General features: G+C 38.2%; 2 protein-coding genes across 2 annotated transcripts; one reads left to right on the forward strand and one right to left on the reverse strand.

Moving 5' to 3' along the window:
* Positions 1–3073: 3073 nt before the first annotated feature.
* On the reverse strand, positions 3074–11251 carry LOC106176045 (uncharacterized). The gene is made up of 4 exons (XM_086995552.1): positions 11212–11251; positions 10532–11000; positions 4172–4360; positions 3074–3563 (listed from the first exon to the last, which is right to left on the reverse strand). Exons 1-4 carry the CDS (start codon positions 11249–11251, stop codon positions 3302–3304), a joined length of 960 nt encoding a protein of 319 aa, XP_086851678.1. The 3' UTR covers positions 3074–3301.
* Positions 11252–17317: 6066 nt separating this feature from the next.
* LOC106176023 (G protein-coupled receptor moody-like) lies at positions 17318–25944 on the forward strand. Its single transcript, XM_086995928.1, has 3 exons — positions 17318–17515; positions 18777–18858; positions 23296–25944. The coding sequence occupies exon 3, from the start codon at positions 23364–23366 to the stop codon at positions 24327–24329; it is 966 nt and encodes a 321-aa protein (XP_086852054.1). The 5' UTR covers positions 17318–17515; positions 18777–18858; positions 23296–23363; the 3' UTR covers positions 24330–25944.
* Positions 25945–27683: the final 1739 nt, after the last annotated feature.

Raw genomic sequence — 27683 nt, forward strand, 5'->3', positions numbered from 1 at the left:
CAAGATAAGTATTTGACATAAAGTAAACGGGAGAAAAACCTTTTTCTTAACGATTCAGATCATATTAATGTATCGATCCACTTCAACAACGTTAGCCAGAAAAACTTTTTTGATTCTTTAAAATCAAGATATTTAACTTGGCTGAAAGGTGTCTACCACCATTTTTATTGAACTTACCAGTATTTCAATCATTCCCTCCATTTTATTGTTCTCGGCGTTAAAGCGTAAAGTAACCCATCAGAATATATATTACAGGCTTGCAGTTGACACTTCCCTAGTGTGAAGTAAAAGTGAACGCCAACAGCGAAAATAACTTGACGTTCATGCAGCTTGCCATACACTGCTACTTCAAGTATTTAAAAATAAATTGACCCTTCGTTCAATAGTAATGCCTACTGTAATTTGAAAAGAAATCGATAATTATGTAATCAAACCAAATACTAAGAAGTTATGGATATTTTGGATATTGATTTATCGACTGCTGTAGTTCAAAACAACACCAGGTAAAGTGATGAAATATCGACTGTCTGGGTGTACATAGTTCTTCGTTTGGCTAAAAAATCGATCCTAAATTTTCGTTATATCATTAGCAAAAAAAAGCCCTGCGGCCATCGTTTAAAATAATAGATTTGGAAATTGAATATGTATCGTTAAAATGAATTGTAAGATCGAATTAGTTAATTAAACTTCAGTTAAAAACTCTCGCATTTTCCACTAGATAAAGATTTAAGATTACGAAATCAGGGTTTGGTAACGTGTACGTCAGCAAGGTTAAGGGGATAACAACTCTACGTTTTGGAGGGAAAAGTGTCATAAAACGGATTTTCCTGGGGTACGAGAACGACTCTCCATACTCATACCCAATAGTTAAAGAATCTCTTACGACATTCAAAGTTAGTCGAGTGAGAAAGAGAGTAAATAAGTGAGGGGGGTTTTGCGTTAAAATGCCTTTCAATAAAACAACGTATGTTTACATTAGAAACAATCAAACAACCACATATACATGTATAACAACTGTGCATTTCAAAGCCTTTCCTTCATACTCCAATTCTGAATACTCCAATTCTGAATCAAAAGCCAGACTGGATTATTGAAAATTTTGATAAACACCAATTTCCGCTCATTGGGAGGCGTTGCTTTTGGAAACGAAGAAAAATCTATCACTGTCAACATCCGACGATAAAATGAATAAATCGAAAAAGAATGGACGTCACTGCAATTAAAAGTGACGACCGCATCTGTAACGTGGGTTGTATGTACTCTACTAACCTATAAATTAAATATTATTTGACCACCGATGTACATTAAATAAAATTCAATAAATGCCATTATGTGCACCGTCCACTCTGGGTTCATATTGATTTACTGGTGTCCAGTGAACAGTACAGGGGCATTGACCCATTACATTGACATGGTATTGGACACATCGATACATAATTGATGTATAAGCCTACCCCTGTAACTCATTAAAAGGATAACAACTCTTCGTATGGGATTCAAATCTCACGATGAACACATTGTAAACAACTAAAAGAAATATAATAAATTCTAATTTACCTCCAAACGACGGTTAACGCAATTATTTTGGCATCTGTGCGTGCCGTCGGACCACGTGACCTAGTCTAATGCGTTTAAAAGTATAAAAGTATTTTTGAGCTCTAGTTTTCTTGGTTTGAGTCACTCTCGTAACTCGCTACCATAGAAAATATAGAAATATGAAACTTGGAAAATATGCCTATAGATTGGAATCTATTTGCTGGTTTGAAATAAGGCGAACCTTGGTGAATTTTGAGGGAAACTTTTTTTAAAAATTCAGTCATACAAAAATCTATATAACATGGTCGGTTTTCCAATTAAGAGCAGTATACTCTGTTGTAGGCAGGATTTTAGTGAAATATGGTCTAGTAATAAAATAAGGATACAGACAACATTGTGAATATTTAAAAATATTGAAATATCAACCAATTAATTTATTTTAATTAGACATTTTACGCTCAGACCCTTTGTCAAAATCTTGATTTACTGGCAAATATATTGCATTTTAGACAAATCTCGATAAGTGACCGTAACAGGCATCACAAAATTTTACACCAGTAACTGTCGGTGTGAATTATTAATATGAAGGGTCAAATTGTTCCAAAGAGCGCATTTAGAACAGAGGACTAACAGACCTGCGGATCAAATATGGTCGATCCACTTGAATGCTTGTTTCGTAATCCCCGCGGTGAATCTATTCAGTGTCTAATCGGGAATTAACCGACAAGCTTTTTATTTGGTCGCGGTTCTAAATGCGCTCGAAGAGACAATCAATAACAGTAAATAAAACGAAACGAACAACAAGGTTTAAATTATAAATAAGTTTTATTAGTCCAGTATTGTATTGGAACAGTGAACAGTGATGTTCTAACAACTAAGGTGTCTCTTAAGTTACGCGTGACAAAAGTCCTTTATTAGTGGGGTTACATTCACATTATTTTCAACTCGGGAATTTTAGTTTTTACTTTGGTTGTCGGACTGAAAAAGAAATTAATTTAGGATTAACTAAGTACTTTGCAATCCACCTGCACGTCTTGACAACAACACTCTCATGAATATCCATTCAAAACAATTTCGCTTGGCAACAAAACACAATCAGCACCGCTAACACAATGAGCAACTGCCTACTCATTTTCCAACTTGAAGTTTTCTTATTTCTACTGTATAAGACAAAGACGAATGTGACAAGGTACAGCTAAGCCTTAGGTAATAAACTCTTCGGTTAGGTTTCTACCGGCTGAATTAAAATAACTGTTAACTCACGTAAGGAATCGCCAATTGAGTGATTTGGGATGAATGTTGCCGTAAAATTGCATTGTTTTCACAGCGTGATAAGCTTTTAACAACCATTTAAGCATAGTATATGATAGCACCAAGGCAGTTAAGCGCTATCTAGTACAATGAGCTCAAGCGTGTTTTTATCAGTCGTATTACAGCTCCGAAACTATGAAAATATCATTTTCCTGAAATACAGGATGCTCCATATGCTGTCACAGTCAATTCGTTACAATTTTAGTCCTTAACTCTAAAACACTTCAAAGAAAACACAGTGGAGTGGGCGTCAGCATCTCGTTGAATGGTCTGACTGTCATGTATAATAGTTTTCTTAATGGAAATACAAGTTCCCCTAATAGACATACATTCTACGTATTGCGTCTGCCGCTTACGTTCGCACCAAAGCACCGATTGTGATATATATTATGAAAAATCTTCCGCCAGGACGTTTGAGGTCTATAATACCGGCAATCCTGGCGACAGAGAGCGTCTAGTTTGGTCTGCTGTCACGGAAACGGAGCATATTCAAGTACAACATTTGTCTCCAGTAGTAGTCGTCGTCAGCGGGGCGTGCATTGCTATACGGTCTTGCTGGATGCGGGGAGAAGTTGGCTCCAATGCCGGCCTGGTCCCTGCGGTAGTTCACCATGTAGTGTTGATAGAGGGAGTCGGTGTTTTTGGAGGTCGGGTAAGGACCCCAGGGTGTGCCACGAGGGGGGTTGCAGCCACAGGTGACGCATTCACACTGGACGCTTGCGTGGAAGGAAGAGAAAAAATAGCGTTGATTGGGACTTTTCTTTAAAAATGGATTTTAAGGTCCAGTACATGTAGCTTGAAATTTGAGGTGACAATGTCAACGAAAATGAGTTGATATAAAGACGGAAAATATTTCTGGGCTAGCGTCTCTAAGAAATAAACTAAACAGAGAACACAAGAACCATCAAATTTCAATTGATTTGACTGATTTATTAAAACAAGCGAGATAAAGAAAATGGATCTAGCTTCAATTAAAAATAATGAATGAATTACGCCACCAGAAAAAAAGATTGTAGAGACCCTCATCATTTCTTAAATAGGCAGGAAAGTCAACGTTTCGCAACTGGTCTAGTAACAGTCGCTTTATAATTCCCAGTTAAGAATTAACCCAGCTCTAAACTGAACCTAGGGCCGCATTCAGAACAGTGCACTAACTAGTCCGCGGGTCAAATATGGCGACCCACTTAAAAACTTGCCGTCTAATCTGCTAATAGACACTGATTAGATATCCCGTGGGAAAGTGTACAAGTGGGTCGGTCATATTTGACCCTCGGACTAGTTAGTGCACTGTTCTGAATACAGCCTAAGACTTCGCAATACCTACCCGTAGCAGTGGTACTCAGATGGGCAAATAGAGTTGTACGGCTCGTAGCGTGGACAGAAGCATTGCCGCCATTCTTTCTTCTCCTCCATGACGCTGCGCGCGCTGGTGACGTCCACAAACATAATCAGCACCGCTAACACAATGCACAATTGCCTAGCCATCTCCCAGCATGAAATTGTCCTTCTTTCACTGTAAAAGACAAAGACGAATAGACAAGGTCTTGCAGTAAGATTTAAGGCGCATCGTTTGTTCCATGTTATCCGTCACCTTGTCCAGTCCATTAATCTAAAAAGCACATAAGATGACTTAAGAACATCACACTCTATAATGCAATGAACCAGACTAAAATCGGTTAAGCATTTTAATAGAACTTGATAATATCGCAAGGTACCAGCGTTATGGAAGCTTACAGAACTTTAACACCAACTACGCACGTTGAAAATCCAAATAAAATAGAATAAGCCATCAAATCGCTTGGAACCTGGCTTGTCCACACAAAACATCCTAGAGCGCATTCAGAACAGCGAAATAGCAGATCCGCGGACCAAATATGACTGGTTCTCTTGAATGCTTGTTGCGTAATCCTCGCAGGGAATCTATTCAGTGTCTTAGCGGGAATTAAGCGGCAACCTTTTTAGTGAGTCGCCATATTTGACCCTCGGATTTGTTAGTCCGCTGTTCTGAATGCGCCTCTAGACTACAGCTCCCTACGTGGACTCGCCAAAGCCAACCGCCATTTTCCTTTGTGCAGATATTATCCCTTAACAAGGACATTTTTGTCTGCAGAGAACTTTTTGTCTGCAGTCTTGAAGATTTAAAGAGTACAACGCATTCAGAATGTTTCGGCATGGCTGTTTATGTTACAGCCTAGAGATTGCCAGATTTCTGTAATTTTAAAGCAACTGCACTGGCTTCCAGTTCGGTCTAGAATTTTATTTCAATTCTTAGTTTTTACTCATGCTGCATTTTATTATCTAGCTCAAAATATACTGTATATAACCGATCTGGTTGGATATAAATACCCTCAAAGAACCATGAAGCCCGGTGACAAAATAGTACTAGAACCTCCCAAAGCTAGTTTAAAAACAAATGGTGACATAACATTCTGAATAGCTTCAACGGTAGCTGCCAATTCACTAAAAACAAATAAAGAAGTGCAGGCCTACGAGTGTGTTGCTTCTAAAGTGACTGGTGGCAGTGCCAGCACCAGTATCTTTGGGGTGGGGGGGGGGAATTCTTATAGGTGCCAAAACGCCAATGGTAATCCGCAATGGAAACCTTACCCATGTCAAGTAAGGATTTTCTGGAAACCACTTGCCTGCCATTTGTTGGTGGCCACCTCAGGAACTATTTTATTTTATCAGATGAAAATGCCCGCCCAAACAGAGCATCCAGATGATGCTAGAAGCAACATTGACCTTGGCACTGATATGGACGTCCTTTGAGAGGCGTATAACTCTAATACAGATCATAATTTGGAAAATATGAAGATCTAAATCACATTTTTAATGGTTGTTGTATGGCTTAAAATTAGTCATGTATTTTTTGATTGCTTAATTAGGATAATGCACTCAAATGTCACAGTGTCACAGATACAGTAGTTAAAAGTTTTTGAAACATGAAGCCTTGTTTTCAATTATCAGTCAAAAAAAAAAATAGGAAAAAATCGAAGAAAAATTATTTGGATAAAAATTGCATAGTCAATTTTAAGTCTGTGTATCTTAATCATTTTTATATGTAACCATTTATAAATCTAATACGTTGTAAAGTCTACTGAACATTGCACGACTTTTAGACTCAAAAAATAAACGGATCATTATTTTTAGTATTAATGAGCCAATTAGTCGTGTGCGTCAGAGGTGATAACAAGGTGATAACGAGCCTATCCAGGTGCATGACAACAACTGAAAAGATTGACTTGTTTTTGAACTTCATTGCAGACAACATACACGAACAGTGTACAATGAAAGCCACTCCCACGGGCACCAGTGGCTCATGACATGCACTGCCATGCCATGTAAATTCGTCGAAATGGAAAAGGAATTATTTATCTCGCAGAATTGCCGGACAATACCTAATATTCCTAAGATTAATAAGCTGTTTTTTTTTCTCGTAAAAAACTTCCATAAATATAAAAACCTCTGTAAATTTACAGATCTCATTTTATTCAGGTATCGGTTTTTTCCTGGTTAAAATCTGCAAATTCATGATAATACAACTAAACGTAGTTCCATTAAAATGATACCTTCTCTGAAGAATTTAGAGAAATAAACTTTTTTTAAGCTTATTGACTCCAACAAAGAGGTTCCCTTAGTTACCGGTAGTTTGTTATTTTATTTATTTATTTATTTATTTATTTATTTATTTATTTATTAACATGTTGTTGTTTTATTTGTTTGATTGTTTGTTTGGTACCTCCGTTAAGGAGTTTTGCGTGTGGTTCCTTTTGTTTCTTTGTTTTTTATGTAAGCAACTGTCTGACAAGCGTTTTAAACGGATTTTGCTGATATTTTCAGTATAGGTCAGAAGATACCAGAAATGGGCTACAGTGATCAGATTTTGGAGATGATCTGCTAATCAATCAATTAATGTTTAATTTAATGTTAATTATTTATCTTGGAGGAAGCCAGAGCACTCTGGGCCCTTTCCAAGTAAGCTTTGCTTCATCTAAAATGATGTAGCAGTTGATAATGCTAGTTAATTAGTGGATTCGTGTCAAGATGGATGTATTTGGCACATGTCGAGTTGGCTACAAAAGCCAATTACATGTAGCTGCGCCCTTCAAAACAAATTTGCGCTTAATTGCGCAGTTCCAATTGAAAACTCGACCAGAAAAGAGAAACATGTTGATGTAAACAATAATTTAACCAAGACATTTGTGTTTTCGGAACTTGTGGACACTTTTTAGAGTGCGTCACTATCAAAACAACTCTGCGTGATGTTGTTAACAGAAGCCATAGTTTTCGAGGCATTTTTCTTCTCAGTTATTTTGACATCATGTAACAATATTGATTTCAAAGCTCGTCGTGAAAGCGTTGAACAGTACTCCTGTCAGTCATCTAAGCCCAAACAGCCGTCCACGTTTAAGACCATGACAAGCTGATAATGAGCGCAATCAGCAAATTCTGGTAAGTGTGTCCAATTACTAATAACTGACTGCCTTTCGGAAATGTCACCTATGACACTTCTGTGAAAGTGTCGAATTCATGCGGTTTGTCATGTGAATTCTTCGAAAAGAGAATGGAACCATTTATGAACATCACGGCGATGTTGGAAAAGAGCCAATACTATGACCACATATTAAAATTGTCTTGAAAAAGCCTCAATAGACACAATCATCTCTGTAAAAATATAGTTCTCATAACATCAAGGCATCAGTTTTCCCTGGGTTCCCAAAGATTTAAAAAAAAAAAGAAATACACTTGATTGGCAGCTTATTGTCAGGCATTGCTTTATCGAATATTACATACCAGCTGACAGCCTTTGTTGATTAATGGAGACGAGTGAAGATAGACCTGATGATAATTCTTGGAAAATTCAGAAACCATGACCTCCCCCCCTCTCTTCCTTCCCCTAGTTCCACCCTGGTCAATAATTACCGCTTCAACGCTGAGGCGCGGAACTGGGACTACACTAAATGACGTCACAATAGGTGGACGTACGTGTTTCAGAGGTTTATTGTCTATATAAATCAATGGGACATCAGGACGATTACTGACGTCATATGCACTTATACCTGTTAAATTTAATGCGTTTCTGACCACATCATAACAAATCTGAGCTTCTCGTAAAAATATATTTGCCAGAAGTGAAACGATTGGATGTGACACGATAATCAGAGTTCGATTCTCAGCACGGTCATTTGATAATCAAAGCCTGATGCGCTGATTCCTCTCTGCTGTGGATTTCCTTTCAATCCCAGACAAAGCTGGGTTTAAGACCGTATAATGATCACCCGGCTTGCGTTGGAAACCTTACGAGTAAGATGGTGGCGAGTGTTTTCATAGCTCAAAATTGCTCAACGATTGTGTTTACTGTCAAAGCGGGACGCTCTGCCGCCTGTTGACATTCAGACATAGATTTGTTCTTGTCTCTGCGCCCTGTAGCTCGAACAGACTGCTTGGTCAGCCAAAAAATAACCCTTCAGCACCATGGTCAACCGTTGACCCACGAAACGCTACATGTATTTTTCATTAACAGTTCTTTTTGAAAATCGCGTTGCTTGACGCGAACGTTCCATGTCGAGACCGTCGTAAACAGATTGTTTTCTTCTTCCATTAGAAAACGCGCTGCTTTGAGGAATGAGAAGTTTATTGCAAAATCGAAGCCCAATGGTTCGTTTGCTTTAAGCAGTTTGATAAACATGTAAAAAGACACTTAAGTAGAGTTTAATTGGCGATTCGCAAACGTGCAGGGCCATTGACAGCAAATGCCTTCTTTTATTAAATTTTTGAACTTCATTCTAAACAATAATGTGGTGATTATTTATCTATATCTTAGCATTAAGATTACAATCCAAATTTCACACAATTGTATGAGTACGGCGATGTTCTGAGACTGCGACACCCAACTACCTGATCATGACATCAGACATTAAGACCCCATTCCCATACCTAGATCGATCTAACAGGATCAATCCATCTCCAAGGGATTCTCGAAATTGTTCTCAGCTCAAGCGGCTTAGATGTCTGGCACGCCTACTGAAGATGCTAAACGATAGTTAATTACCCCCTAACAGCTTCAGTATAGGCGCGCCAGACATCAGAGAGGGATGGGTCGATCCTGCTAGATCGATCTAGGTATGGGAATGGTGTTGTTAACGCTGAACGGTACCCAGTGGTCAGTTTCTCGAAAGCACTCTGGTGGAAAGCCAATGCTAGCTTTAAGGATGATTACTATGGCAAAATCTAAGCCACGATAGAGCAGTACGTGTTGTTCCTTTAATTATTAAGGAATACGCTTGGTCGGTTAAATAAAGTAATAGAAGGACAATGTATGGGACAATGTATATGACTGCCTTATTTTGATGGACGACTATTGAATTATTGACTGTGTAAAGTTAGTAACAAGGATTTTAGCCAGAAAACAGACTTACTGTTCTGTGTGTGTGTGTGTGTGTGTGTGGGGGGGGGGGGGGGGGGGGGGGGTGAAACGGGGGTCAACCGGCTAATGAGGTCGATGGGACTATTTCTTTTTCTGAATGCGACCCAAGATATAAGCCATGGGTCTGAATGATATCTGAGTAACACGGGCACGAAGGCGTACATTAAGTATCGCCTGCAGTTTTCAGAGTTTGAGTAAAAGTGAAATTAATTCCAAACCTTATTTTCTTCAATTAAAGTTTACATTATCTGAAGTCCAATACAAATACTAAATGGATCTTATTCTTGTAATACTGAATGATATCAAATTCGGCAAAGTAGCTGGAAGAAAGAGTCAAGTTAGTATAGGTAATATGGTATTACATTACCATCGTTAATTAATTAATTAATCAATTTATTTATTTCATAAGATGATATTTACCTTTTTGTTTCCCTTATATCTTTAAAATTCGCCATAAGCCAAGCAGCGCTTACAGGGGCAACAGGAAACTTTTGCCGAGTTAAAAAAAAGTTTTAAGAACCAGAAGGTTTACCTTGGGCGATGGCCAGGTAGACGTGTCATAAGATTACAGAATTTTATCGAGTTAAGCGAATCAACTATTTGAAAGAACAGGAAAGGTACAATTTGAAGCATTGCTTTATGTCTTACAGCCTTGGAAGAAGTTCAGTCGGCTTTACAATTTTCGTCTTGGCGCCCTTGTTAACAAAAAAAGTGCAAAGGATTGCCAAACAGGGGAGATCTCGAGAGTTCCTTCCAGAAATTTTTCACTGGTGTGACTTCCAATTTCATTTATATATGGAATACAAGTTTATCTTGAGCAGTAGTATTACACATGAATAACAATTTTTCTTCAATACAAGCGAGATTTCTGTCGCTTTATATCAATTCTGTCGTCATAAGCGCCAGATATTTTAGAGTTAAAAGTAATTTGTACTAATTAAGGAAGCTGATTACATCTTTGATGGCAGTGTAGTTATTCCCTAATTGATAAAATAAAGTCTAACATCTATTTTCTTTTAAAAATGGTGGGCGTGTAATTCCACTGTAATTTTTTTAATGCAGGGTAGCAATATAAATAAATGAATAAAGATTGTTCACTTTCTTAAGTCAAAAACCGTATTGGCTAATGCAGGGGTACTAGCTGAACAATAATTCCCATAAACTTGCACAACCTGAATTCAAACTTACCAGGATCATTAAAAAAGTTAAGTAACAACTGCCTACCGTGATATATTTTCATTCAAGTCAGCAACTTACCGAAAATCTTGATCGTCCTTGGGAAGTAACCTAGGCGCTAGAAGAAGAAGGCAAAGACTAACCGAACTTACTCGACAGGGGTGGGGTGTTTTATACTGCGCCACCAGATGGCGCTCAGATGGACCAAAGAGGAATGAGATAGTATAAACCGTTGTAAGACTAATTTCTCGGAAGTAGACCTGTGTGACATGAACGGTAGTCCTAGGAATGGATTGGCACAGGTTAGGGGTGGTCGGAGTATTGGGGTTAGTATATGGGAGGAATGTCACCTGTACAAAGTAATGGGAAGAGGTTCCTAGCAGACTACCATTCCTGTCACTACACACATGGTTTGCATTAGTGACCTTTCCCTCCCTCTCTCCTCCCTCTCTCCTGCTCTTTGTGCTGACCTGTGACCTGTGACCCTGACCCCTGCCCTTTGACCCCTGCCCTCTGAACACGGGAACTCCATTACATGTGTAAGCTTGCACTCATGACAGTGATTAACAGTTTACTGGCTGACTGAATTAGCGCGTTCGGAGTTGTTTTAAAAATAGATAAATAAATAAAAACGAAAATAGCCAGTGCCTTTAAATATAACGGGTACATTTATGAATTGTCTGTTTTGCGGTATTGATCTATGACAAAATTATAATTTCCTGTTTTTTTACAGCTATAGTCATAACCAGTCAAATATATACCACAGTCTCCTAACACATGTTTATCAGGAAATGAGTCCATGGGTGTTATATGACAGTATACGTAAGACACCGTAGGCAGTGGGTATTTGAGTGGCAATAACATCAACATTTCAGCTTCAAGCACGGCGGGTTCGGGGGGGGGGGGGGGGGGGAGGCAAGGGGTTAGAATGAAGTGCCCCTTTAGGCTTAAGCCGAATGTACATGTATACTCATTCCTTTGGGACCTAGATTTGAGAACAGGTGCATACCATTCACACCGGTGTCTGCAAGCCTGTTTTCGATTTGTTGATCCCATTACAAGGTCTTAAGCACGGATTTTCCTAGCCTAATCTCTTCTCATCTCGACACACGCTCTCCTGTAGCCGGTAAAACACACGCTTTCCATCACCCTGGGTATAACGGTGTTAAAAATACCAACCCTGTACTTCGCGTCCGCTTTCCATCAACGTGTTAGTATATAGCAAGTGAAGCTATAGGTACTAGTTACAACACAAGTCGAAGTCGTCCGCTGTACGCCACATACAAAAGCGTACCAGCTATAACGCGGCGCAGGTGAGGTACCCTCTCTACCAGAGCCACGGATTGATTTTTTCACTAGATATTCCCAGATAAATATGGTCAATCTTTTAACTGGAGAAACGTGGAAAATGTGGCTGTAATATCTGCCAGCGTCATCCTGGTAGATGTAGAGGGTAGGCTTCACCCATAGTATTAATCTGTATTAACCCACAACTAATTTATCAACTTATAATGGTGCACAGAAATTTTCACAGGATATGGAGTAAGTCGGGGGGGGGGGGGGGGGTAGTTAGACCTAGATGGTTTTGAAGATATTAATAATAATAATAATAATAATAATAATAATAAATGCTTTATTTCGAGAAGGTAAAACATGTTAAGTATGTACACTTATGTTACACATTGCCCTCTAGGAGATTCTCTGGTAAACGTGGGGATTCAGGGTGGTATATGTACATCCAGGAAATGACTTAGCTTGCTGGTTTTAATGGGCGTTTGGTAAAGACGCTGAAAACCAAGGTGCAGTGGGCGTGCTGTCAGCTATAAAATAGAACGGTATATATGGTGTAATATGATCAAGTTTTCCGCCGAGCTACATTTCAAGTCAAAGTCTCTTACAGTAGGGAGCAGACGGTAATTACACATGAAAGTCGACGTAATGAAATTTGAACCTGTTCTTCCATCATTCGCAAGTGGTACCAATCTTACAATTGTTAACGTAAACTTACCTGCCCCACGCTATCAATTGATATGAAATGGTTCTGCCTTCCAAAGCAGTTCTTTTTTTCTTGTTATGGTAACTATGCTTGGCTGGGTGGTGTGTAGGAGACACTGGAATCAGTTGTTCTCATTAGGATGGCGTAATTCAGTTACATAACTATAGGCAATTGCATTGAAGCGCATTTAATGATACGGGCGTCTTATTCAGAGACACGCGGCGTTGAAGTCTGGATTATTTTAACCTAGGTTCAGCAGATTACGTTTGCCCCCCCTCCCCACAAATTTAAAAAAAGAGAAAGAAAAGAGAGAAAGAATGAATGAAAGAAAGAAAGAGAAAAAGTTGATCGAATTCAGCACCATACGCATGGATGTTTTTTTTCTGTTAGCAGGTGTCATGAACATGACCATGCGACGCCTATCAAATTTAAACAATTAAGGACCGCTATCGAGTACAGAAACCTATCCAATAGAAATGACACGCCAGGGTATCCAATTTTGCGTTTTGTGCGTTTTTGTTCCTAAAATAGGTAGCTAATTAGTTAGAGAGCGTGATAGATATGTACAGAGAATTTCAATATGTTTATATTGAAAGAAAAAATGATTCTTTAAGCAGGTGTCATGAACATGACCATGCAACGCCTATCAAATTTAATCAATAAAGGGCATCTAAGTAAAAAGTATAGAAAGTAAAGGGTACATGTATCTTATTTTGCGTTTTATGCGCTTTTGTTCCTAAAATAGGTAGCTACTTAGAGAGCGAGATATACAGAGAATATATATATATATATATATATATATATATATATATATATATATATATATATATATATATTCCTTTGAGGGCAACAAGAACAATGAAAAAAGAAGTTAAAGATGTATTCGCAAATTCTTTTTTTTTTTTCTAAAACTCTGGTGGCAGAAAGTGGTCAATCTCTCCTTAATTTTTGTTTGCATAATGCAAACATTTTCGGATTCATGCAGTGCTAATATGTACCCTCTACCAAGACCACAGATTGATTTTTCACAAGATATTCACAGATACATCTTTGGAAAACAGACGGTCATTTGGTTCTCATTAATGTTGAAAATGTGCCTATAATATATGCCACCCTGGTAGAGAGCAGCTAATATGCACAGTTTTCGTATCCATTAATGAAAGTTTGAGTAACGGAAGTTTTAAGAATAACAACCCTTTATGTAATGATGATATTTGCACTTTTTTAAAGCTGCAATATAACAAAAATTGGACTGCGCCGAAGGAGTATTGCCAGATGCACGTTTATTTCATTACATTTCACGACATTATGCTAGCTAGGCCTCAACTTCAATGTGTACATTACCTGAAAAAAAGTTTTGCAAATTGCTTTCTAAGAATATGCAGTTTTGCCGTGGTTCCTGTAAAACATTTGACTGCGCCCTGTCACCATATCGTCTTACTAATCATGAAGGTAACTGAATTGAGGATTTTATTAATGGCTGAAATATTGCAAGGCCATCAAACAAACAAACAAACAAACAAACAAAAAACAATGACCTGTTGCAAAAGACGTCACGAAGGGTTTTTCCATTCTTAAAAGCCGGACGACACCGCGAAAATAGCTGCGAGCTAATTATTGCGTTATTTGAAATAAACTTCTTGTCATTTTCTGAGACGTTAAACATACTATACAGTAGAACCGTTTCTTTAGACACATGATTCCTGATAAGTTGAAAATTTTTATTTTAGAAAAAAAATTAGATCGATTGGAAAATGCGAGATGGCGGTTTAAATTTTAATCCATTGATTTTTTTTTTGTGTCAGAACAGATAAAATAAGTAATTGTTTTGCTAGACTGATGTAAGTAAAGTTCCATTTGGACAAATAATTCTTCGGCTCGCTTACTTTTAATAACATAAAAAATGTTATATGATCCTTGATACTGAAATCAGTTACAGACAGAAGGGAAGCGAGAAGTAAGGGATGCTCTCAAAATGCGCTTCGAAGTATGGATAGCTGCCGCCTCTCTCTCTCTCTCTCTCTAGATCTCTCTCTCTTCGGCTGAGGGGTGGAGTCCAAGAGATGACCCGCACAGTCTGCGTGTGGCAAACAGGGCCCCAGGGTGAATGTTTTCTAAATTTACTTAGTGTCGTGGCTTCAAGTTGCCAATGCGTATGGTAAAAGTAATAATTGCGCCTCTCGCAATTCAGTTTTATAACAAACTTAAGGCCGCGCTCAAACTCAAACATCGGACCTGCTGGATCGGTCCAACTCTGCGGGGGATTCTCAATAAAGTGCAATCAGTGTAATCGGCTTAATCGTCTGACACTGGACGATTGGTCGAATTCACATTATTAAGAGGTTCGATTCTCCTCTGCCCGTACACCCCAATTCATCCCACTGGTGCTCTATTGGGTTTGTAGCATACGGCTCAACCAGGGTTGTTCCATTCTGAGAACACTAGCAATCAGCAAGAAATTGCTCTCTAGACGGAAATCGAGAGCAGGTGTGTGTAATGTTCAGGTATTTAACTGCCCCTGAAGCTACCTTGTGCAAATGAAATAAGACATTGTCTGTTTTAAATGACGCAGTTAATGTCCCCTCCCACGACCACAATGGACTGAGAGAAAGAGAGAGACCACAACCTATATGTACCTAGTCATCATTGTAACCTAGTTGTCCCAACGACGGTCGAATGAGAGTGGGTAGACATACTGGAGAAGGCCCCCTGGAAGAGTGTGTACATGGGATTACAGCGCACGGTCCCAGCAGCGTCCACATTTTAGGAGCATCCCATCCCCACGTTTTCTTAACAGTATTTGAATGGGGTCATTTACCGCGACATTCTCAGTAAATATCCTCATTCCCATCTGCAGCTTTATAACTGACACCATTTTGGATCAATAACGTGTAAGGTTATTAACCTTCTGTGTATTTTAACCCGTGGGTTTGGCGGCTGAAAAGGACACATTTGGTTTAACTATAACTATATTAATATTGGATGCATGTGTCAGTCGTAGTAACCGGAAGCAGTGCTAAAGTATTACACACGCAATGGTAATATATATGGCATATATGATACATTCTCTTACTTGCTTTGTTGCAGTGATCAGCTTGAGATTAAACCTTTCTAGAAGTAGAATACGACTTATTGCATTTGAGCCTATTTGGAAGGCCAAAAAAAAAAGAGGTAAGCAGAATTTTAAACTGATTGTGTAATATCAAATAGTCGTTTAGGTTGGTAGGTTAAGACTTAAACATCATGACTTATTTTAGACTGCAAAACAGGTCCTTGGTTCTATGTTTCTGTCCTTCACTGAAACATGTATTTAAATTTTATTAAAGCTTAGTGTAGTATTTAGCACGAGGTCATAAGATAAATGATATTTCTGTTGACACATTATGAATTTCGAACGAATGGATTTAAAATCTTCACAAATTAAAATATAAACATGTATATATGTAAAATAAAACAAGGCAAATAATTATATATGAGTCAGAAATATTGGGGAAATGGTCATCATTAGAGATAGCCTAAAGAGATTTTGCGAGATTTGGATGAGAATAGAACCAGAATTGAAGAAAGATAAGCAAAATGCCGTGCTGCAACGAATGAAATCTGACAGAATATGTCCACGGACTAGATAAACATATAACTAGTAGCATTACCCATGCTTAAACCATGTGACGTTGAGGAAGCCTCACCAAAGAACGTTTATGAAGGACCGGCACCTGTATGCCGCAGGCAGGATCATATTGTATAGTGCATGTATTATGCCTTGTTCCGGAATTGGCCACTCCAACCACATGGTCATCTGGTCGAACTTCGGTTTTATTCTTACCTGGAAAAGTTAACCCCTACCTCACGCGGATTCTCGCACCGTTTCAAGTCTCGTATGACGTCCCACAGCGCCGAAAGTCTCTCTTGTCGGATGAATGCCGTTTGAATCATAATGAAGCGCTGTGATAGAGCGTGGACGCCAAACACCTTTTCAGTATAGCAGAGAACTTTTTGGTTTTACAGTTATCCAGATTATAAACTAAGTTAGCTTTAATACCAGGCATTTAAAACACTTAAGAACTATTTTCAGAAAACAAGAGGATTGATATAAACTGTATAAATACATGCACTTAAGTAGCTGATGCCTGGCTCTAGGAGAAATACAAAACCCCACAAGTAAAAAAGAATTTAAAATTATTAAATGATTTCAGACTCAGAACCCACATTTGAAATTGTTCCTAGCATTTTCCCTTAAGTAATAGATACATCACGAGTCAACGGGGCGTGTGTAATAACACAAGCGAGAACCACAGGCGGATAACACAAACACTTTGTTAGGGAGGATGCTTCCTGGCTTATACAATAACGAACGTCGCGAACAAAAGACCTAGGCAAGTGAATAACTCGTATCTATATATGTGACGTGTGAGCAAGACACGGCAGGTCCGTGTTTTGTGTTCTTTTTTATTCTGTTCTCGACAGTTGTCGTACATGTAGTATGCTACATTGTACAACATCCTCGCGAGTCAGTCGTTGGTGCAATATTATGCGGCATGTCAGTGGCGATGCAAATTTCGCTGAGCAAAAATGTGTTCGTCCCCGTGACAAATACTTACAGCATAATAATGGGAAAATGGGAAGAAATGTTAATCAGTTAAGATTATGTAAACAGACCCAAGCATTGTATTTCATGAATTTGATACTCTCCTTTTGCACATATTTTGAATCCAAGTTTGACGGCCATTTCTATACGTATTATTTGTTAGCATGTTTTGTCACAGCTATTTTGAGTCTAGGAATGAGATAACCAATCCAATTTCTTGGTTTAGTGTACTATTACACAGCAATGCCGTGTAAATATCACGCTTGTCTTGTGGCTCATTAGGTACTATCTTGAGTGACGTCTTCAAGCAACCAGTAATCTCATTTCATCGCGACACGCAAGACCCAGCGGCTGGACAAAGAGCGTTCAGTGTTAATTGCTTCTCTCTCCAAGGAACACGGCGGCAGAGAGTGAAACTAAGGACGGCAGAAGCAAAAGCGGAACGTTGCAGTTTGAGGGCATCTTGCTGGCGACACCAACAAAGGTGGGTTCAAAGTACACTTTTGCTTGAAAAAAACGGAATATATCGTAAATTAAAGCCCAATTAATTTTTCGAAACCGGGAAATTGGGTTCATAAATTTTAGATCCATACCATTTGGCGGTGACTGTTGGCAATTTAAACATCGCTCTCTAAAGAATTGGTCACAGCTGATGAGATTGATGATACTTCCCCATTTTATTTCATTGAAGAAGCTATTCTCTCCCCACCCTCTCCTGAGAGGTGAATGTTTTTACAGAACCATTGGTTCATAGCTGGCACGTGTATGTGACTTAATTTAAGTTATAACCATTATTATTATTTTTATTATTATTGCACTAGTTCCAAGTTATAATTAGATAAATAGAACAAGTTGCTAGTACAGCGTACAGGTATGGTGCACATAAGGTGCATAGCAAGAGTTTTACACCGTGCGTGGCAATCTTTGCGCAGAATACGAGGTTAAATGTACATTTTAATTAAAATGTTTCTGCTGCAAAGGCATTCAGTGGAAGTTATAGATTCCACACTGTTAATGGCTGTTGGGATGCTTTATTTTGTGTTTTTTGGCCTTTTTTACAATCACTGTATTCTCATGTTATTGGGTTATTCCAAACCTTCTAGCAAGAGTTTAGGAATAAAGCAGTTATAAGGATGAAAATGGCGCATTAGACGTGCAGTAGTCTGGGCGATGTGGACCAGCACTAATTGGTGACAATACGCGTGACAATGAGATAGACAATGAGATGATTATTTAGCACGGTCCTCGTCTCATTATTTAGCGACTGTGAAGCATTACTTCAGAGCAACAAACGTTGGCGCGAACAGGTTGCAATGATCAAGACAGGTCGGTTTCTTTCTATCGTGTAAAAGATTTCCTACTAATCATCATCACCGTCATCACCGTAACACTACTTTTTTTCATAGGTTTTACTTATGGTTTCTGACTACTTGTATCTGAATCAAAGGTGGTGTAGGGTTATGCTACAAATTTTGCGTGCTTTTGTGTCTTTTCGAACAGTTTAATGTGACAGCCTTAGTTATTTAATTGGACCATAATGTGTTGTAAGACAGTTTTGTAATTTTTTACAATTTTGTAAGACAATTTTGGTATATATGAACATCACAGGCTTCATTAACACCTATAAAACCTCTCCTGGCTATTAACACCTACCTGCACCTGTCATACCTGTTAAGCCCTATAACAGATGTTGTAGTTCAAAAAACCGTTTTTTTTTTTTTCAAATTGTAAAGTATCCTTTTCAGCGTTCACCTGCCGCTAGGGAAGCAAGTGTATATCACGGGGGCCCTGCATTTAACACATCCAAAGCTTTTAACTGGAAGACAGGTAAGTTTTGAATTTATTGGAAAAAATGACTAAGACCATATGCTAATTTTTACAAAGTAGGGCCTATGAGCATTTTTAATAGTATTTCAAACCTTGTTTTGCTAGTGATTGCCATTCCATTGTCGTTTTTTAGAATAATTTTAGATATTTTGTAAAGCGTAATGAGATTTTTAATGAAATGTGCCGTAAGACACATTATTATTGTCAAAGTGGCTGAAAATCGTGCTGTTCGAATGATAACATGAGGTTAGTTTTCTTTTGGCAACACGTTATTGACGTGTGAACGGAAATATCGCATTGACAAAAACTCACTTTTATGACATGCAAACTTACCTTTTATAAGGCTTATATAAAGACACCTTTTCTTATCGATACAAATCATTTCGTGAAAGCTATCTTCTCAGAGAAGTCCATCTGAAAGAGGCGATTCAAAGAGAGCAGAATGGTGCCGTGTGCATAAAGACGTTTGGCGCGTGAGTTGACTTTCATATAGTTGTTCAGTAGGTTTATTTTGTATCTCATTATTTTGTCATAATCGTATGGGATCTTATATTCACGCAAGGTGAGTAAATGTGTTGATTGATTATAGTACGGACTCTTGCATTCCGTTGGCTTCAAATAATTCCGTTCACTTCAAATAAAACGATAACCCCCCCTTTTAAAGTAAAAAAAAAAGAAAAGAAAAAGAAAGAAAAAGAAGAAGAAACTTGTTGAAACTGAAACTGACTCCTCCAGTTTAATTACTATATATAAAACTAATGCAGACGATTTGAAAGGGGATCCTTATGTTTTTGTACAAGTTGTATTGGTAAATCAACTTCGTCATTTCAACTCAACCGCACTTGCTTGACCATCACATTTTCCACGTTAACTGGTAAAAATTTAAATCATTGTTGTTCAACGTCAAATAAAAGTCTGCACACAACTGCAAACTGTATTTTATACTGTGAGCCTGGTAGGTGTTTATTTTAACTTATCATTACTTCGCCTTTGAACAAGGTCAAGCCATTTTTACTGTCATCTCATTTCATTTAACGGAAAATTAACGTAGATAGATCAAAACCTATTATAGTGAAATTTACCTAGCGTGATAAGATGCGTGAGAGTAAGATATCGTTCATTGGTTTTCTTGGCCTTTAGGCTTTCTTTAACGATCGAGTTTTAAGATCAAGAGGTTTGAGAACATCATATGCCTTCCGTAAAGACTTTTTTCATGTTGTATTTAGAGGATTTAAATCCATGTTGATAATGATACTAATTCTGCAGATAAAAAATGGATATGACATTTATAATATACTATAAGTACAGGTACTGTAACTTGAGAAAGATATATATGACATTAATCTGATAAAAAATTTCAAGACACTAATAAAATAATTTTAGCGAGAGCCAGAGAGAGGCAGATAGAGAGAAAGGGGAGGGCGTCCTAGTTCCTATTGGTCAGACACCCTTATTTATTACAAGAGGGGGCAGCACGTTGGAAAACACCCATACATTAATGCTAGAAAGCTTCACACGTCAACACAGATGCTTTTGTTTTGAAACGACAGCATGTAAAATGAGCTAGGCCGGTAGATAACAGATAAGTTGTTAATGTTTGACTCATAAGAAGAGCCTACTAAACTGTCCCTATATAGCACATATCAGTACTTTTGTTGCGCTAGACTTCAAATTCAACAAGATTTTATTAAATTTCATATGCACCTATTCAATAATATATTGTATTAATAATATAATAATATATTAATTATAAATCGCTAAAGCCCCAAATTTCACATCTGCACGATAACATGGACACAAAACATTTTGCAAAATGATAACATAATGTATGGTAATATTCAGTGCGACAATACACTTCCGATTGCATATTCTCTGCGATAATCAAACCCAGCTGGCACAGTTGGATAAGTATAAAAACATTTATTCAACAAGTGAGCCAATTAGTGGAACCGCTGCAATTAAAGAAACTGAAAACGGAGGACAGAGGAAAACTAGCTAAAACATTTTCCGTCATTGACTGAGATCAATAAACATGATAATCATAAAAACATCCTTAACGAAGGAAACCAGCTTTTGCAAATTAGCTAAGCAGATGGTAACTACAGCCTGGGAAATCAGTCATCGAAATAACGACCCGATTCCTCTGCTTGCTTTAATTCTCAGCGGTGATTTCTTAAGGGTAAAAAATAGAATTGCCAATACCTCAAGTCAATGTTTCCCTTGAATGTAGAAGAAAAATGTGGACTTTTCACCTCCTTGTCTGTTCACAGGTCTAACAAGTGTAATGAAATCCGACAAGGCATTGACGACGGCGGTAAATATGGAGCGACGTTGAATTGTCATTTCTTTGAAACATTAAGAGTTGATTTGTCAAATCGGGCATTATATCCAAAGGTTTTATTCTACTTTAAGCATTTCATTTAAAAAATAAATAAATATGTAACTTTAAAACCATCTATTTATGAAAAAAATAAAAGGGAGGTTGTAGTCTTTCAAATTCGTTTGATATTGCCCCGGTATGTCAATACTGATTGGATTCGAGCAGCTTTGTTACCGCTGCGATGCCGCAGGGGATTTTGACCGATGCAGATGATAAACGTTTTTGATTAGCTTCAAACCCCACAATCAACCTATTTATTCCCTGCTGAAGTAGCCATAGTCTAGTTGCCAAACCAATTTGTCCAAGAGTCGGAGTTTGCAATGTTCTCTCGTGTTTTCTTTATCTTTTTTTTTTTTTTTTTTGCGAATAATCATTTGTGATGGCCAGAGAAGTATGCTTGTCATTCTACAATAGAAGACTGTAGGCACCAGCCCTGTTGTCAACAGAGCGATGTAAAATTTAAATTGAAATGTCAGATCGCTGAAATATTAAGTATATGAACTATCAGAAAGAATGTTTCTTTACTGTTAAGACGATAGGCTTTGTCTGAAGTTTAATACATGTGTATGAACCAAGTTTTACTTCTAGTCATTCCTGCATATTCATGAATGTGCGTTTGTCCAATAAGTGCCAAATCGTACTTTTGTTTTACTTCAATTTGCTGAGTGACTTTGTCTGTTAATTGGGCAGGTTTCCTTTTGAAAATCAGTGTGATCAGATTTTATAACATACTTATTTTTATTTTATTATTTTCATGAATCATATAATTAATTATTTAATTAACTAATTTATTTATCAATCAGCCATTGTATTATTATTATTATTATTATTATTATTATTATTATGTAAATATTGTTGAATTGCTCATTTTGCTGTATTATTATTATTATTATTATTATTATTATTATTATTATTATTATGTAAATATTGTTGAATTGCTCATTTTGCTGTATTATTATTATTATTATTATTATTATTATTATTATGTAAATATTGTTGAATTGCTCATTTTGCTGTCCGGTGTCCGTAGATACACTCTTGGCCAAAGAGGCTGTCACACATCCAATTCCACGTGTATTTGCTTAAAATTTATATGGAATCGTGGCTTATTTTCCTTGTTATGGAGGTGTGAAATTACATTTGAAAAAGCTCTATAAACACAAATAATAAATTTTGTCTTATACTTTTTACGCCAATGCGCTTATATCGTGGGCGACAAGACGTATTGGAATTAGTATGCTCAACAAAAGTATCCTTTGGGTAAATTTATTATATGAAGGTATAAGATGGGACTCTTTTGAAGCCAGGATTGCAGCCAAAACGCATACCAATAGATGAGGGTGTAGGGCATCTTCCTCAAAACGCCTATAATTCATGAAGTACGAACACTTTTTAAGTGATTTTAAGACGGCTGAACTGTAACTGTTACAAAACTGCTGGCATCCATTTCAACGGTAGGAACCATGCAAGATCAGAAAAACACATAAAGTCTCTTTCACAACGAGTTATGTCAAAATAAAAAAGTTCTTTATTTATAAATTTGATTTTTTTGGCGGAAAAAGATTTGAAGAATGCATATGATGGTGAAAAATATCAGAAGAGACACGATTGATGTTCAAAACAAGCAACAGAAGGTCCGTGGTGAGGTCAAGGCATACGGCACAACCTGGGGCGGATCCAGGATTATTTGAAGGGGGTACGATGATGCAAAGCCGACCCTTCCCCCCTTCGCCTTTGTTTCGGGGCCCGCTGAAAGGCACCGGAAATTTTTGGTATTTTTGAGGGCGAACGGTGCCATTTGGTACTGTTTAGAACTATGGTTCAGTTATTCAAATTTTTAATTTCAAGAGGGGACCATTGGATTTTCAGAAATCAAAGGGGGGTCAGGACCCCCCATGACCCCCCCCCCCCCCCCAAATCCGCCAATGGGCACAATTCACCCGACAATTGTTCGAAATGTGCCTTCCTCAGCCTTTTAGCGGGTCTGTGTATCTCATTTTTCGTCAATTCAATTGCATATGCACGGTTGCTTATTGTGTTTCTTGCTATATTTTCAGAAATATTAATCGGCATTTCCCTACGTGTACTGACGCCTCAACAACTTTAAAAGAGACTCAGTCACAAAATGTATAATTCTAGTGATGGAAGCGCCGCTCACGGCCTGACGGTAGGATGGCGAGTGACAGGTGCCACGTTTGGAATCCTGTCCTTCGTAAACGGGTTCCTAGGAAATATTCTGATTTTGGGAGTTCTTGTGAAGGACAAAGTGATCAACGTCAAAGGAAAGGCCAGCTTGATAAGCCTCAGCGTCTGCGGACTGTGTTTTACGCTCTTTCTCCTTGTCGCCATCATCGACACGTATGTCAACGATAGATGGCAGTACGGTGAAGTGCTGTGTCACGTGTTCACCTTCGTCAACCTGTCGCTCTTTGGTTGCTCCATGCTGCAGCAGGCTCTCATTGCTTTGCAGCGGTACACCTGTGTAATTTTCAACAACAAGAAGCTCATTGAGTGTCCCAAATTACTCACAATGAACATAGCTTTCTGTTGGGTCATACCGCCATTGTCAATGATTCCCTCCATGTACGAAGAGTTCAAGGAGTACCACATCGACAGTCTTGGGACTGACTGTATATTTCTCTCGGACACCGAAGATTTCCAAAAGATCCTCAGTTTCATCCTGTTCATAGTCATCCCCTCGATAACGATATACGCATGCTACATACGTATATTTATGGTGATCAAAAAGAGCGGAAACAGCGTGGTTCCCCACGACCCGTACGCCGTACATGTAGCCCCACCCCAAAGCGCGTTTATTCAGAACAGAGAAATCAAGCTGTGCCGCATGTTCTGTGTCATGTGCGCCATTACTATCCTGGGCTATGCTCCTTTTGCCTTTTTGCGCGCCCTAGATCTGGCCTTCGTTGTCGATAGAGGTATTTATGTCATTTGTACCGCGCTCTATAACATTGCCCTCACGTCCAACGCCCTGATTTACTGCCTTATGAATAAGAATTTTTCGCAGGCCTTGCGGAGATTCTGGTGCGGCAGTCCCGTGACTACCTCAAATGGCGTAACAAATACTAATTAAAGAACATCCTTAAAGGATTAAACTAATAGATATTGTACCTGTCTGTTTGACTGCCTTTTTGTCTAAATATCGACTCTTTTGTGAAATGTATACTAGGCCTATATTTATTTTTATATTTTGTCATTTTCTAAGGGACAACAAACAAGTAAATAGAAAATTAATGGATTCGTATTACATTTCTTTTGGCTGGTTTATTGAGTCCATTGTTGCGAAAGATATAAAACTAATCAATTGTATTTTTATATTATACAAATAGTACCTGCCCTCGCCTACACTTTGAAAATACGACCCAATGCATTGAGAGGCAATACATGTGGGACCCGTGGCAATTGTACCTTTTGTTCACCAATGTTTGAGAAAAGCATTCTTACAGCATTTAATGTTGCTGATTAGTATACAGTTCACTATTTGTACAGTAGCCTACATGTGATTGGTTATGTACTTTTTAACTATTGTAATAAACCGGACACTCTAGCAATAGTGAATGGTGATTGGCCAAGCATAGGCCTGTTAAAAAGGTCACGTGTTTTCATAGAAATGATGTTGCGCCTTATGGCAGTAACTGGTGATGCGAACGCATACTGTAAATTATTGTGCGTTATAACTGCATGCCTAGAATTCTACGAGATGTTTAATAATTCTTTTGAGAAAACGTTAACTATTGTGCTCGTATGGATATTATTGTTATTCATATTGTTGTTGGTCAAAAGATTTTTACAGTTGTTGTTTTTCACAAAGCAGTTTATGCCACAAATTATCGAAGGTGTTGTCTTCAGTACAGTTTCATTTAATGTATTCCAAGTGACACTATCCATACGGAAGGGAGTAGTTGTTGCCACTTGAAACAGATAAACGAGGGTCCCACAGGGTATTTTCGTCACTCTTGAAAGTCACTTTTTATTTCCCGAGAAGCATGAAACGTTCATTTTATATAGCGTGATTTGTGAAGCACCCCATTCCCGTGACGCATAAATGCGACCTTTATTCTCCGCCCTTCGTGAAACGAAGTCATTATGCCCAGTTGGCGATTCGTGATTTTCAGGATTTTCGAGGCACGTTATTAGTTAACATGTATTACAGTACAGTACATGTACCAGTATCTTTTGTTTACTGTGATTTGTGAATTGATAATTATATAGCGTGAACGTATTCAACTCAGAGACGGAACAATATTGTTACAGTCTGTTGTCTTGTAACAGAAATTTTCTTGTAACAGAAATTTTCTTGTAACAATGTTCTTGTAACACTGTGATAATGTACAATGTAGTTGACACATGAACGATCCAAAGAGTAATTAAGTGCTAGTGCAGAATAAAGAACAATGGGCGGTAGATGTCGACACTGAACATTTAATAGGAGCAGCGCCCAAGGTGAACTTTCTGGTCTCGTTTCTGTATATTCATAATTTTATTTTCAATATGGGACTATAAGATTTTGTATAGTTACGCACACAGACTTTACGTACCAGTAGTTAAGTAAACTTGCCTTTTTAAATCTCATATAAATATTGCACCGCTGTAACCGAGTAAAACCGTTCAAATTGGTATGTACAGTATACAGTATATTATCAATAGCACCAGTAAGTTGTATTAAATTTAAACCCATACTGTTTAGTTACACCGGATAAAATAAATTCGATCATTAAAAACGTTTGTGCTCGTCAATACCTTTTCTATATTATGGAGTTAACGAATCAATTTACCTGTACGAACACGTATCCTAAAGAGAAAATCTGGCTCATAAGGACCCATTAATGAAACTGTCGTTCTACGCTGGGACTCTCGCTGAATGCAATCAGATTAACCGATTAACTCGCCTCCTCTCCTAATTGTTACCAGCGTTCTCGCATAATCACCAGCTTTGCTGTATAATGCTCGACGCCTGGGGGAGGCGTGTTAATCTGTCAATCTGATTGAAGATTATCCCTATGAAAATGAGCATTTAAGCAGCGTGTGAAATTGTTTTTCAACATGTTCAAACATTTAACTACCTCCGCGTACACCAGTGTTAATTTGCTTGCGTACTCGAGGCGTATATGACGTAAGACTAACGAACCTCTTGTGTTTGTCTGGCAGGGGCGGATTGAGACCGTCTTCTGGGTCTTCCGGAAGACAGTCAGATTTTAAAGTTTACGTTGATGGGTATCTATTTTTTTGTCGGAAGACGGTCAAAAATGAAGGATGGATCAACAAAGATAATTTGGAAGACTGTCAGAATATATCTCTGTATCCGCCCCTGTCTGCGTATGGGTAAATTTTCTAATATACTCACTAACTGCTATACCCTGTATGTGCCAGTACTTTTAATGCTGTTTACAATCTACTATGAGACTTTTCAGAACAGATGATCTGCGGACTAACTGATCCACCGACTAAATATGGCCGACCGAACCTCAAAGCGCCGCGTGATCCTCTGATTGTTTCCCCGCCCACACCCGCGCCATTAAACGGATCAACTCTCAGCTCTGAGGTTTAAATGCAAGGCCCCGCAACAACGGCGCGCGTGGAGGCCGGGACGCCATCGTGGAATTAGTCGGCGCTGCCTTTAAGTGAGTTGACCATATTTTAGTCCGAGGATCTGATAGTTCGCGGGTCAACTTGATCTGAAGGGCCCTTTTTTGGCACAGAGCAAACAATTGCATGTCCACTCTCCTCTGATCCCTGCGTGAGTCGCTCACAGCTGGCACGTCAGAGGTTGGGTAATCGATGCCGTGTTTCTGTCTTCTCCGGAAAGACTACTGCTTGATTAGTCGGATTGCGTGTCCTAACTAGCAGGCTATTTGCAAGTCCTGAAAAGGTGAAAGCTGGCAATTTCCAGATAAAGCTTTTGGCAGACGACGGATTACGTGACACAACCCATGCGAAAATTTGTCTCCTTTAACGCTCACTTACGGTTCTCAATCTGCCCTAGAACATAATGTTTTTCTCTTTAATTCAAAAATGTTTTAATCTGTTCTAGGACATTCTGAAGGACTTCCCCAAAACAGTTCTCGAACTGTTACATTGATTACAGAACAACATTAGAACTGTAAAAAATACACCAAATGTTCTAGAATAGATTGAGAACCGTATAAGTGGACGTTAAAAGAGACAAATTTTCGTAGGGGAAACCTACAGGATTCGATCGCATGTCAAGGATGATAAAGATCCAATTATAATGACAATTCATCCCAAACATTATCCGATGTCGATATAATATCATTTTGTTTTCATAATTTCATAAATTGACATTTGTAGTGTACATATTCACCGTACTGCCGTGGTGCATTTGCTTACTGTAATTTTTAATTATTATTATTCTAAAGCTAGAGCTTTCAATGTGGTTTAATTTCCTCCATATAAGTTTTCATAAAAT

Source organism: Lingula anatina, chromosome 9, assembly GCF_051362555.1.
Source record: "Lingula anatina isolate TDL-2025a chromosome 9, LinAna3.0, whole genome shotgun sequence".
Lineage (NCBI taxonomy): Eukaryota > Metazoa > Brachiopoda > Lingulata > Lingulida > Lingulidae > Lingula > Lingula anatina.